The following is a 13909-nucleotide window of genomic DNA, read 5'->3' as shown; positions in this document are numbered from 1 at the left end:
AACCAGTCACGGCAGACCATGAGTCACGAACCTAACTTTTTATTGGGCGAACTTGTGTCTAGCAACAAGTAACACGGAGAACACAATGATAGTGGAGAGCAAAATCGTCAGTTGTCGAAATCTGATATGCATCGGCAGTTTGTACGTGATTCATCGTGCATTCCAGCGCAATCGATGGTGCTCGTGGATGTTACAGAATGTGCATCACTATTCCTGCGGCGCATGCAGTTTGATTAGACAAGGAGCCTTCGCTAAGAATGGGTGACAACATTCGAGAAAGTTCCAATACACGAAGGCGCGTCTTGTGCTGAGCGATAACCTTATAACCGTTGTTAGCCAGTGGTAAACAGTCATCGGGAAAAGACAAACAAACTAAGTGCGCGAAAATTTTGCCTGAGGAAACTCAATAAGTGTGCGTTAGGCAGTTTATTGAGAAGCGCCTGGCGTGCCGGCTAACTACAAGGTCTTCTTTTAAGAAGCCGCGTCATGTTTGTTGTTTCTGAGCGAGACTGCTCTTCAGGGTGCAGTGGACGTGACGTTCTCGTTTGTTTCTTGGGTCAAACTTTGTCCTGTCTGAGTTAGGATGACCGTGTAGGTGATGACTGCGCCCATCATCTGAAAAAATTCGAAATAAAGGAAGAGAGACAAATATACGTAGAAAGAAAGAGACAGAGAGGCAAAGAGGGTTTTACAAACATGAACTAACGGCACGAGAGAACCGATGGTTGGGCCACTCCGATTGCGCGCATTGGGGTTTAACAGCACGACATACTGCAGGACACAGGACAGCTGTTGTCTTGTGTAATCCATTGACCTGCTTCTGTCGCGCTGTTTAGACTCGTAGAACAGCGCAAGGACGGTCGGAACACAGGATGCTAAAAAAAGCTTCGTCGGCTATTTTCTCACTACACAAATGTGGCAGAGCCTTGCATAAGTGTTGACGATGTTGACGATGAGACAGAAGGTAAATATTAGGTGTTTGAAAAGGTGGCAGCGCTAAAAAGGAAGACACGAACGGAGACAAAACGACAAGGACGAGCTCTGATCTTCCAACAACATGATTCTGACAGCAGCTACCTTCTGCCTACGCACAGCATAGGTAGAAGGTAGCTGTGATGCCTTACATTCATACGCTATCACAGTCTGAAAAAGGTGGCCTAGCGTTACGACGTGCAAGTCGTGTTCTCTGCCCCCTACGAGCTGTAAAAGCTTTGCAGGTTGACCGATCCGGCGGCGACCCAGCAGCGTTCCTGTGGCACAAATCACAGGCGGTCTTTTGTTGAACGCGCAGAAAGAGAGAGAGAGAGAGAGAGCGAGAGAGAGTCAACTTTTATTCAGTCTTTAGTAAAGGTTGGTGCGCGCTGGCACCAGACGGGGTGGAACCTTCTTCTTGGGTCCCATATGCATCCAGCAGTTCCTGGCCCCTAGCCGCCAGCGCGAGCTGGGCCGGTAGGTCGGGGTTGGACAACAAGGTCTCCCATCGTTCGGGGGGTTGGGGCTGGGGAGGGTAGGGGTCTATGAAATTCTTTTAAGGTGTGGAAAAGTGTACGTTGTCCAGAAGCAAAGAAACTTACCCTAGGAATATTCCTAGATTTCTCCAAGGCATTTGACAGGATAAATCATTCTACTATGTTAGAAAAACTGCAATGTTATGGAGTCCGTGGTGTCATTTTAACTTTAACCAAAAGATACTTATCTAATCGGCAACAGTGCGTCTCAGTCAACCGAGAGCTATCATCACCCATGAAAGTTAAAAATGGGGTACCTCAAGGAAGCATATTGGGTCCCCTGTTAGTGAATATTTTTATTACCAATATTGTACAAATTGACAGCTCTGTAGATTATGTAATGTACGCGGATGATACCAGTCTATTTTTTTTCTGGGGAAATGGCTGATGACCTCATCGTGTCTGCAAATGAAGTGCTAAATAAAATATATGCATGGACTATAGCAAATTCACTATATATTAACTGCTCTAAAACCAAGGCTGTAATGTTCCGTGCGAAATACAAATTATACGAAACGACTCTCAAGCTAACCCTTAATAATAACGATATTGAATTTTCCCAAACTGTTAAAACTCTCGGTGTTCTCTTCCATGAGCATATGGCACGGAATCACCATACGGAACACATTAGCCATAAACTTTGCAGAGCTTTAGGCGTGTTGCGTCGGTGTCACAATATATTACCTGTAAAACAAAAACTATTATTATATAAAGCTTTTTTTTCTTCGCATTTACGCTATTGTCATCTGGTTTGGTCCACAGGCTCTAAAGCACCATTACATAATCTGGCCGTGCTTCAAAAAAAATGCCCCGAGATGTATTGAAGGTGTATCGTATAACGCACAAACACCTTCATTATGTATAAAGTATAGAATTTTTAGAGTGAACAGTTATTACGAATACAAGCTCTTGACAACTTTTAAATCAGAAATACGCAGAGGAGGTACCCTCTTACATACGTTGGCCGATTTGCAACCAAATCCAGCCAGTCGCCTCACCCGACACACAGAGAATTGGTATGTACCATGTCCTCGTACTAATCATGGACTGCAAACATTACATTTCTGCCTTCCGAGTTTACTGAACAAATGGAAATTAACAACTGCAAGTTTACGTAATTTGTGCAATACTGATATACTACATAGAATGTCCTGAATGTCCTATTCATGTAATATCAGGTCACTTTTTTGATGGTTAATTAATGTCATGCAATTATCTCTTGCGTTGTTGTTTAATGTTTTTTTTTATATATTTCAGAGTTTTATTTCACTTTTGCTGCGACGGGCCACATGTGTGTTCCTTCTGTATTGTCGCTCTCCGCTGCCTGTAATCTTGTAATGAAATGTTGTTTTCCGGGTGATGGGGCCAGTCAAGCTGTTAGATGCAGCTTTTTTCCCATCACACCTAACCACGTCCATGTGCACTTTCATGTACCTGCCATGTGGCTGAATAAACTCAAACTCAAACTGGGAGATGTGTTAACGATAGGTTAAGGGAGCGTGCAAACAGCGCAAAACATGCGCGAGAAGCAAAATATTTTGAAGGTTTGCTGGCAATTAATTTTCTGACTTGCAAGAACAGTTCGCCCAACCTTGAAAACGCTTCCGTTATCAAGAGGAGTAAAACGCGTCTGACACGGGACATCGCAGAATCTATACTTGGGGAGGGATGTATCGGCATGGCCTCCATTACCCTGGCAGACAAAGAGCTGGCATACTTACGCATGCGCAGATGATAACCGCTGGCTCGGACAGCACAAATATTTCAGTGAACCTTTCACAATCATGTTGTTAGAAGTTGTGCCGTCCTGTCTCCGTCCGTCTCTTTCTTTTTAGCGCTGCCGCCTTTTCAAATATGTACCAACACGTCCAATATGACACATTAATTAGTTGTTTTTATGTAAATATTTGTACACAACAAAACCTTCTTTGTCGTAGCCTTTTTGCAAACGCATTAAAGTTTGCAGAATACTGGAGACCCCGACAGCAGAGGAAGCTCTCGTAACGTTACTTGTAGCGCGTACATACGTGACTTACTCGAGAGGACGCACTAACGGAGCAAACCCGTGGCAGAGAACTTAAAATGAGACAGCTGGCTCTTGTACGCTTTAGTGTGGCCAAAGAACCCACAGGGACACCAAACCATCACTGTACAGTTAATCCTCGACTTGACTAGCAAATGCAATTTCAGCTTTAAGGTGGCGCCCAATTCGCACTGAAATCTTCATGCCTCCCCCCTCCCTTTTATTGTGTCGCTCGAGGCTGCGCGTGGTATTCACAGAGACCAAATGATTTCGCATCAGGATCGGTGACACACCTTCATGCGACAGTTCTGGGCGTGAGATGTATCGAACATCTCCTCGTCATCTGTCTCTGCTACACCGACCAGTGCCTTTTACTGCACTCCACGTCATAGCACCTAGGGAGGTATTCTGGTATTCTGTAGAGAGTCCATCTAGTGGACATGTCCATTTCGTCTTTTGTTGAAGTTCTGATTGGCTGCGCTGGGTTGCGCATCCGCGACAGCGAGGCGCCACAGCCAATCAGCAGTTCAGGACATGCCCACCAGGTGGACACTCACAGAATACCTCCCCTGGACTAGAGATCACTTACGGGTGACAAACGTACTTGTATCGCGGCCACATGAGCCGCAAGACCAGAAACCAGTCGACATGCCTCAGTGAGCGACTATAGTTTTGACGGGCATCCCCGTGCGAAGCGAAACTCTCAGTGTTTTTTCTTTGTTTCTCGCAATCCCTTAACCATCTTCTCCTAGTTTATATGCTAGCAAACCGGTCGTGGGTCTGGTAGACCTTGGGTTTCTTTCTTTTTAAATGTCTCTCTCCCTCTCCCGTCCCTCTTTTCAAAAGCGCCACGCTGATTCGAAGTGCTTTGGCTTACCGAAATTATGAGAGGTTTACCGAGCCGAAAGAAGGCTGCGCCACTGAGGCACATCTCATCCGGATCGATGCTGTCTTGCAAGAAGAGTACCTGCAAGAAGCATGCGTATACTAGGTTCCAAAAGTTTCCAGGCCAAAATGCTCGAGCTGAGTTCCCGCCTATCACCATGTGACTGCGCTGTGCTCGGCACAGATGGGGTGTGGGTGGCGTAAAGGTAGGGAACACAGGGTGAAATCTAATTTCACATTGAGGCGATAATGGTATTTGAACATCGGTGGTTCCATAACAGGAACCACGGATCTTATGGACCGGTAATATACGCAGGTAGAAAGTAAAACAAGCTACAACGCCACTTTAAAGGGGATGTTGATAAGATCCATCCATCGACCCCATGGTTTTGATACGTAGTGCCTATTCTGTACACTGAAATTCTGCCATGTTGTCAAATTCTGCAAAGGCCACATTTCGAACCAATATTAGAGGCCCAGAGGGCTGTTACGACCTCTTTAGTTGGCTCAAAGTGCATGCGTTACAAAATTTCACATTATGGCGGAATTTCCCATTGTCCAGAACAGCACCCCCGGGCGTGTAGAGGAGTGTCCTGGACACATGGCTGCTTCTCGACAAAGGGAGTACTTTGGGGCCTGCTAGTTAGAAAACACGAATCACCCCTTTTACTTGGCTATATTTGAGGAACTTGGAAGACTGATATCAGGCATCAGCCCCGGCAGCTCCTTAAATTTCCGACAGTTATAAGCGGACTTCGCGTAGTCGGTTGCAGCAATAACACGCACTCACCTGCACTCCACGTCTACAAATTAAAATCACGGGGTTTAACGTCCTGAAGCAACCGACGGGTTTTGTCTGACGCCGTAGTGCAGGGGCTCCGTAATAATTGCAATAACGTGTAGGTTCCTTAACGTGCGCATAAATCAAAGCACACGAGCGTTTTCGCAGTCCGCCACCACCGGAATGTGATTTCCGCTGTTGCGAATCGAACTCGAGAATTTCCCCACTTCCCGCAACGGTGCAATGCGAGACCATCAAGTCATCGTTCGGACATTTCTACGTTGAGCCACGCTGAGCGCAACGTTCCCGTGGCGATGTTTATAGTCGCTTTGTTGGCTGCTTTGCTGATACGTGCCCTAGATTACCTATAGCGTTGACTACGCGTTATAGGCGAAGCCGTGGCCACGTACATCTGTTCTCAATTCGGGTACTTGAAACTCTGCTAGTCTGTACAGCTTGAAATCAACCCAGCGCCAGCAACAGCACCATTGCCACAGGGCAGTATATGTGAGAAATTAGATTGAGCCTTTGCTTGAGAAGTTGACCACAGATGATAGAGCACGTCGCACTGAATAAGAAGGCTTGACTTGCAGCAGGTTTAGTATGCAGAAGTCTCACCTGCTTGCTGTACGAATCATCGGCTTCTAGCATGGTCGCAGCCTTGGCAGATTCCTTTACGTCGTTAGCCTAGAATGAATAAAGGAATTATTAATTCAAATATTCATAAGTTCCGATTTTATATACAACTTGAGCATTTCATCTGAGTCTTTAGCATGACTGCTGGTCACGGGCTTATGCTACGCTTACACAAGCACTAACTAGAGGGTATCGAAATTCTTTAGTACAGAATATAAGTTAGATACAAATAAAAATCAACATGAAATTGAATAACATAACAGTGTACGTTGCGAAATAAAAGTGTCGTTCCATGATGTAGAACACTGCATATCTTTTTCAGGCTTACTTGCATGGATGATGTCAAAGACAATGAACACATTAGAAGGCCTCCTTTCTGGAAGTTCGCTGCCAATATTGGCTCGTAAAATAAACTCCAAATAATTGAACATTAGAGCTTGTAGCCGCATCTGCAAAACATGTCATGCCAGTGCGGAATACTGAATAACAGAGATCTCTCTGAAATGGCCTAGCTAGTGCATAATTTTGTGACTTTTATGACGGAGGAATATCTCCAGTACGAATTTTTCGTCAAATTTATGCTTGAAGTGAATTAAAGGGCTACATTCAGCTGTTCGGCGATCGTAATTGTATTATGACAATTTTAGATGAGAATGGTGCGCGCAATGGTCGGCGCCATGAAAGACGATGAAGCGCGTGAGCTGCACATTCTTCTTCTGGCCCGCAATTAAAGAGCAGCGTCTATTTTGTGAGACTCCGTCTACAATATACGTTACAATATTATTAAAATAAGACAATCTGAAAACCTGTGCAATGTATTGTATGCACTCTATTAAAAAGCTGACGAGTTTCACAATTTACATATGCCCAGCGTTTCCACATGATTACGTGGATCGCGTTTTATGTTCAATTTCACATGATCATGGGCGTTGCGGGTCACGTGGGTTCTCGTTTTTATTAAAGCAGGAATATTTGCTGTACTCCCCATCAATACCTTAAAGACCCCTTGATATGAGTATTAGACAAAGAATGCACCGAAACACTTCAATGGTAATGTTAGCCTGCAACTGAAGATACATGACAATGTTCAACGAATGGAAGCATTCCGGATGGTTAATTTTCACCATACGGAGAGAACATCACCGGAAGTACACTTGGGATATCCCGGGCTTACGCGTTGCCGGCGATCGCGGCAAAGGAACAACTCACTTCGTCACGCAAGGATTGGCTGATGAAGGCGAGCTCGTAGAACCGCGTCGCGCTGTGTATCGCCTGGAGGGACATCAGGAGCCCGGCAACGCCGTGGCCACCCGAATTGATGAGTTGATGCAGAGCGGAGCATTTCGCGAGCAGCGTGGTCACCGCACTGAAGACGAGTGCCACGCCCCAGATGTCGTTGATGGACGTCTTGAGCTCTCTGATCCGGGTCAAGTTGACGCGTACCGATTCGACCGTCCACGAGGGCGACGGTCTGGGACCGGTCGTCTCCGTCTCGGCGACAGGCCCGGGAGAGGCGGTGGCGTCCTCGCGGCGGCTCTCCTCGAAGACGGCCCTCTGGTCGCGTGCGTACAGGGCGAGCACTTCGCAGGTGGAACTCAGCGTGAGGTACACGATCCACTCGTAGAACATGCTCACCGCCAGCGACGCCACGCCAACGGCCTTGCTGAACGCGCTCCAGTGAGCTCGAGTTCCTCGAGGCCCGTAGTACACCGCTAATATGGTGCCGTACGCCGTGACGACAGCCGTAAGACCGACGGTCCTGATTAGCCTGATGTGACAGCGTGGCCTCCGAGATCCGCGCGCCGTCGGGGACCGAAATTTCGCGGACTTCTCGTACCTTGCGCAGTTGCGGAAGAACTCCAGCAGACGCCTGGTGCCGAGCGTCATGGAGGCGATGTTGATGAAGACGTTCGTCACCACGGAGATCTTCAGAAATGCCGCGACGGACTGGACCAACTCGCCGGTCATGATACCGTAGACGGCTGCTGCCATATACTCGCTTTCTATGTAGGCCATCGACGAAAACCACGCCAGAGAATAGAGAGTGTAAGATGTCCACCACGTTACACGGGCCCTCGGGTAGGCATCTTCGGTGAGGCCCTGTACGAAGAAGCACCCGAAGAAGCGCAACAAGCGGCGGTACGGCTTGAAATTTCTTATCATGAAACAGTCAGTTGCTTCCTTCAGCTGCGGCGCTACTTGTCGGTGAGAAGTGGAGAGGGTGAAACGATTCTCGACCATGCCACAGCAGCCTGCAATGTCATCCGGGTGTTTAGACAAAAGGCAAAGCTCGAAAGACTTTCTTTGCATATTTCCTACCCTGGTCCACAGACGTAAAGGACAGTGTTAAGCAAATTAGTTATTCGAAAGTCTGTCAAATAATGAAGTTTTATGAGGTGAAACATTGGCATGCCCTTGAACACAGCGCGGTTCTACAAAGACATATCGAACGGGCTCCTCGAAAAGAAAACTTCGCAGTTGAGAAAAAACAAAAACAGAATGCGGAAATTTGAAAAAAAAAACATATTTGCAGAGACATGCTAGCTTAAGGCGAGTGTTAGTTTTTCTTCTCCTAAACAGTTCTACACACAAAGAGCTAAGTTCGCAGTCAGCAGCTCCCTCCAATTGTAATTTCACCGAACAGACTTTTCTCACCGTAAAATACGTTACACCCGCAAGAAAAGAAAGCTACGTTAACTTCGAAGTTAGAGGCGGATCTGTATACCTCTGCTGTATGTTACTTAGTGAGGGACGAGGATATAAAAATGCAGCCTTCAATAAACCTTGCCGATCTAAAAATGTGCACCAACGCCGATTTTTACCAAGCCCAGCTCGTCAACAGCATCGCAAGTGCTTAGCATCGAAATGGTGATGGTGTTTGCGTCTATCTCACAGTTGAGGAATACTGTTTACAAGAACATCAACGAGTCACTTGACTCAATAAACTGCAGTTAGCACGTTCTGTAAGAATCGGTTTAACGTGTACCGAACTGCGCTGAGGTGGACGCTTTTCACTGAGGCGTTGCGGCGCAGATCTGGGAGTCGTTGCTCATAAACTGACATTGGCAGCACAACGCGAAGAGGGGGCAAGACATTATAAGGTGTATCAAGAATGTCTGATCGGTGAAATCAATGGCTCAAGTAAGTTCAGATCTCAGGGTAGCATCCCTGAACAGAGACCACCCAACCCGATTCCAGAATTCTTGTTCGTACTATACGAACATCCATATATATTCCTCATTGCGGGGAGTCAAGGTACACTGACTTTGGTTTCGAGCAGAGGAGGTGGTGTTGTCACCTTTCGCTGAATGCATGCACCTTTAAGTATTATTGGAAGAACTTCAGCTGAATATACTTTTGGCTTAGTGTGTTTGACATTGCTACTAGAGTGCTCAATTGAGAGACGGACTGATGAAAAATGTAGATAGACGTGCACGAAGCGCGTCATAGAGATCCGTTCTATATTTTAATGACGCGGTCTCAATCGAGAACTTGCCACCTTCGAGTGGCACCGGTTGCCTTTCTTTTCCTGATAGAATTAAGGAAATCACAAACAGCTTCGATAAAACAGCAAATCCAATGAAAGAGCAAGGTCAGATACAAAATTTCGGACACGTGTACGGGAATTGACAAACGATAGTACAGGAACACGCAAAGATATATACAAACGTATAAACACGCAGTTACGTAAGTAAAAGAAAACTAACTGGCATTGTCTGAGAACACGCACGCAAGTTTACAGTATCGTAGACCGGGAGCAATGCAAGTACACGTTTACATTACGTGCTACGTAAATAAAGAACATTATTGTAAGAAACGCAAACGTGTACGAGTGACAAATAATCAGTATTGAAACTTGAGTCGTGCCTTCTATGTGTGTCCGTCGCAAGAGTAGCATGAATCCTACTGGAGAACCTTGTTTTCTTTATCCACCCGTATTGTGGGTTTCTGTGAAACAATTCGTGAAGAGTTGCTCAGTGCTTTAAAATGGCATTTGACATGGTGGCAATGACTTATGATAAATGAGACAGATGACAATGTGACAAATGAGACAAATGACAATGTGACAAATGACAATGACATGACAAAAGCCGGAAACAGCAACGTACGTGGTAGTACTCACTTTTCAGCAGCACTGCTATTCGACCGTAGAAGTGCTCCATAGGTTAGATTTTCTGCCGGCGTTTTCTGACGTCGGTCCGTGATGGAGACCAGTGGACTCTAGGTGGCGGTAAAATCGGCGACAATGCGCCCCATGACTACAGGCACTGCCTAATAGTCACGTGTACGCTGGTATATTCTGAAGGTTTGCGGTCGCCTGCTGCAGCGACTTCACGAACTTTGCCGGTAACATTATGCTTGGCTTATACCTACCTGCAGCGTCGTACAGCCAATGGCGACATTGCGAGACACACACGTGATCGCATTGTGCCAGTACGACGGAGATCCGAAAGAAAAAGTGCCAGTGAGCGAGTCAATTTCCCTCAGACACTGTGTTCGCGTAGTGCTTGAGGCTTGAGATTTGAACGACAAAGAGTAAGTCCACCGACGACATAACGACATAAGTGTATCTGACATTTCTCACTGCAAGACCTGAACGCCAGCACTCTACTTCATCATGACGCTTACGGGAAGGTCTCTTGGGTCTCTTGGATGCATGAAAATTTCGCAGCCACCCAAACTATCAATTTACAGTCACTACTAAATCTGAGCGTAGTAATCGGTAGCGCACTGGTCCCGACACCTGAGCCCATAGGTTTCGGTACACAGAAGAGTTGTCTACAGAGTTCATAAACGCATAAAATGGGAAGCCCAAAATTAAACTGTTGCAGACGATATAAGATCATCAACAGGCGCCAAATCATGTTCCGCAAAGCTTATAAACAGGAACTATTTTAGAAGTGCGGTTGTTTCTTGCTATGCGCTTATATATTAAGCATTTGTTATTTATTATATATATATATATATATATATATATATATATATATATATATATATATATATATATATATATATATATATATATATATATATATAAATATATATATATATATATATATATATATATATATTTTGTTGGTTTTCTGTTTTTCGTTATTTAGATTATTTGCATTAATACTACTACGTCGTTCTTATGTTGCGTGTTGGGGCGTAAGCCTCACAGAATGTTTTAACAGGGCATTTATATTATATTGCTGGGTCCTGAGAGCTGTATTCTTTTTCTATTTGAATACACGTAACAATATTAAAACAAGATATCAAGAACATTTCGATAAGACTCAACCAGAAGAAGCTCCCCCTGTTAATTTATACTTACACGGATGAAAGATGACGTTGGCGCAGGCCTAATTGCTCCTTTTCCAATAAACGAAAATAGAGTACGACGTAGTTAGGCGCGATTCCTTCGCCGTTCTTCAACAGAATGTTACGGCTGTCAGTGCTTGGTGTGGCCGCGACTATGGAAACGGTGGCGCGCTGCAGATGACAGCGGCTTTTTTTTTTCTAATTTGACTGTGCTTACGGCTTGCGACCTGCTCGAACGTGCACGAAGGACTCGCGCTCAACGTGAGGGAAGAGCGGTGAGCAGACCTCCCGTTTGGCGTCCCCAGTTGCTTGAGCGTGGAAGGTGTGTCTGCCGATCTAAGACGTCACTGGAAAAGAGAAATCAGAGGCATCGTCTGTCGTTGATCCGTGCGCGAAGCGACAATCGCGTGACTCCATGGTAGAGAAGAGGCTCATCATTTATTCACAGATATCTCTCGCTCGCGAGACCTCGATTTGAACACATCGCTAGAAAAGAAGAAACAAACGTGGAAACTGCAAACAATCCATAAATGTCATGCTATGATAGAACCGTAGTTTTGGATGTGTCCCAGAGTTATAGTGTGAATGCCTTTAGCAGCAATTTAGAAAAAATAAAAGTAGGGCATTACGTGACATAAAAACTGTTTACAGCGCAAGCACATGCATCCACAAAGTATAAGGGACAGGATCAGCGCTTGTGTCCTGTCCCTTATACTTTGTGGTTGCATTTGTTTGCGCTGTAAACAGTTTTTATGTCAAGTATGCACCAACTCGCTCAGAAAGAAGTTTTAATGGAGGGCATTACGGTCAAGAGCTAACCAAGAGGGATTGAGAAATATGGCGCTATAGCTCACAAAAGTTCTTTTTTTCTCGAAGCTAGTGCCTATCTCTATAACAGGCAAAAGCGATCACTGCGCCTACCAAGCAACAAGAGCGATAAAATTGAACAACATTTTGAACAACAATTTTGGCGCATTGCAAGCTTGAAAATTTGGCCCAAACTTTGCCACACGTGCATCGATACACTTAGAAATACTATATTTTATTTAGCGGACAAGAAAATCGTTGCAGTGAGCCTAACACACTTTGCGCCTCTAATAATCTAAATTTGTAATCAGTTTACATTTACGATTTTCACAGCCGTGGACCGCACCTAGCTCACAACTGTAATCACCGAAGTGCGCAGCATGTAGCCTTACAGCTCAGTTTGAATACCCGGCTAATTATCCTGCTTACGACCACCCTGCATACTTACGCAACAAATCGCATCAGTGCTTAATCTATCTGCGCCGTTTCTTATCTCTTTGTGTTTTAACTTTGCTTCTTGCTAGTGTGTCACCACATCCAGTACTTAATCTACTTATTGAATACCTGGGTCCTACCAAAATAAGCTACCGGCCATGCCAGGAATGTATCCCACCCCGCAAAAAAGAAAGCGCCGTCACGGCCTGCTCGGTGCACATCACGGGTTATGTCAACGGCTGTTAAATTCGTTGCTTTAGCTAGTGTCCAAATATTCATGTTTACTGCAAGCACTGCCCCTTCAATTTCGGGTTCCGCCTTTCCACCACTGGCACCTTGAACACTGCTCCTATCGTATGGGAATGGCCGAGAGCCCAGTGTGCGACTCCCGCAGGTGTGAGGAGACCATCGAGCACTTATTGTGTACCTGCCTTCGCTACGATGTACAACGTCTCTCTCTGCGGGCAACCTTAAAGCGACTGGGCTCAAGACCATACTCCGAGTCAGAGGTACTTGGACCGTGGCCACAACCGACACTGGCACGAAAGGCGATTCGTGCACTAGTACAATACTTGAAGTGCACCGAAGAGATCCTCTATAGTGTCCCGGTGCATCCCCCTACACTCACTCAGCGCTTACTCTCTCCATTCTTTCCTCTTTGTATTCCCCTTTCGCCCACCCCCAGTGTAGGGTAGCAAACCGGGTGATCTTCTGATTGACATCCCTGGCTTTCCTGTCCTTGCTTTCTCTCTCTCTCTTGCACACTGCGATCGACGCGTCCACTGGAACTTGCCTGATTTTTTCCTGACAACTTTTGCTGTTCACGTAGCGATTCCTGCCCCCCATCCATGATGCAGGCCAATTACTCCCCTCAATAACATTGGAACACTGTGCCAAGGAACACTGTGTTCCACACGTGTTCCTTGGCCTTTATCATCACTGCCCCGATAGGTTTTCCCTGAACCACGCTAATCTGGACTCGCTATTCTGACCTACTCTATCCCTTATAACTGGTTCCATGCTACGCATCTTCGCATGCGCACTTGAGGCAACTCGGTGCCATTTCTTTCTTTCGCTCTCGGAATCTGTGCTCGAAGCCTCGATGCCCACCACTTGAAGCCCTAATAATTTGCTATATTGCTATCAATGCTTCACTTCGCAGGTGATGCTGCCACTTTTTTATTAGGATATTTGTTAACCTCATACTGCGTTTTTATTCACTTGGCATTCGTTGTCTTATGCCCAAGCAGACGGCCAGTTGTCTAAGCTCCGCAATAGATTACCTTCATAACGTCCTTTGATCCTGTTTATCTAAAGTTGAATGCGAAATACACCTGTTTCCTGTGTAATTCAAAGCCCCATATTCCTGTCTCATGACGTTACTGGCACTATAATTTGTTCCATCACTGCTTGAACGTTGCTTGCTTATCAAAAAGTTTTGTTATACTATCGCACAAGCTACAGTTGCTGGGAAAGAATAGAAACAAATATTAAGCTGCGCTCTTAGATTACGTTCTTCCTGTGGGTTGA

At 45.5% G+C, this 13909-nt stretch overlaps 1 protein-coding gene across 10 annotated transcripts in view; it reads right to left on the bottom strand.

Moving 5' to 3' along the window:
- Positions 1–53: 53 nt before the first annotated feature.
- LOC135917927 (uncharacterized) overlaps positions 54–13909 on the bottom strand; it is a 166889-nt gene continuing 153033 nt past the window's right edge. For 6 of the 10 annotated variants that reach the window (XM_070528118.1, XM_070528116.1, XM_070528115.1 and 3 more), the window contains 6 exons: positions 11151–11484; positions 9957–10054; positions 7043–8085; positions 5816–5884; positions 4409–4498; positions 54–615 (listed from right to left, as the gene is read on the bottom strand). In XM_070528118.1, the coding sequence (XP_070384219.1) occupies positions 517–615; positions 4409–4498; positions 5816–5884; positions 7043–8085; positions 9957–9996 (1341 nt within the window). In that variant the 5' untranslated portion in view covers positions 9997–10054; positions 11151–11484 and the 3' untranslated portion in view covers positions 54–516. Of the gene's footprint in view, positions 616–4408; positions 4499–5815; positions 5885–7042; positions 8086–9700; positions 9782–9956; positions 10055–11150; positions 11485–13909 lie in introns of all 10 variants that reach the window. The other 4 variants (XM_070528122.1, XM_070528120.1, XM_070528123.1 and 1 more) reach the window with 4 other exon arrangements.

This window comes from Dermacentor albipictus, chromosome 10 (assembly GCF_038994185.2).
Source record: "Dermacentor albipictus isolate Rhodes 1998 colony chromosome 10, USDA_Dalb.pri_finalv2, whole genome shotgun sequence".
In the NCBI taxonomy this organism is placed as follows: domain Eukaryota; kingdom Metazoa; phylum Arthropoda; class Arachnida; order Ixodida; family Ixodidae; genus Dermacentor; species Dermacentor albipictus.
Note: the sequence above shows the minus strand (reverse complement) of the source record. Positions and strands in the feature narration are given on the sequence as shown.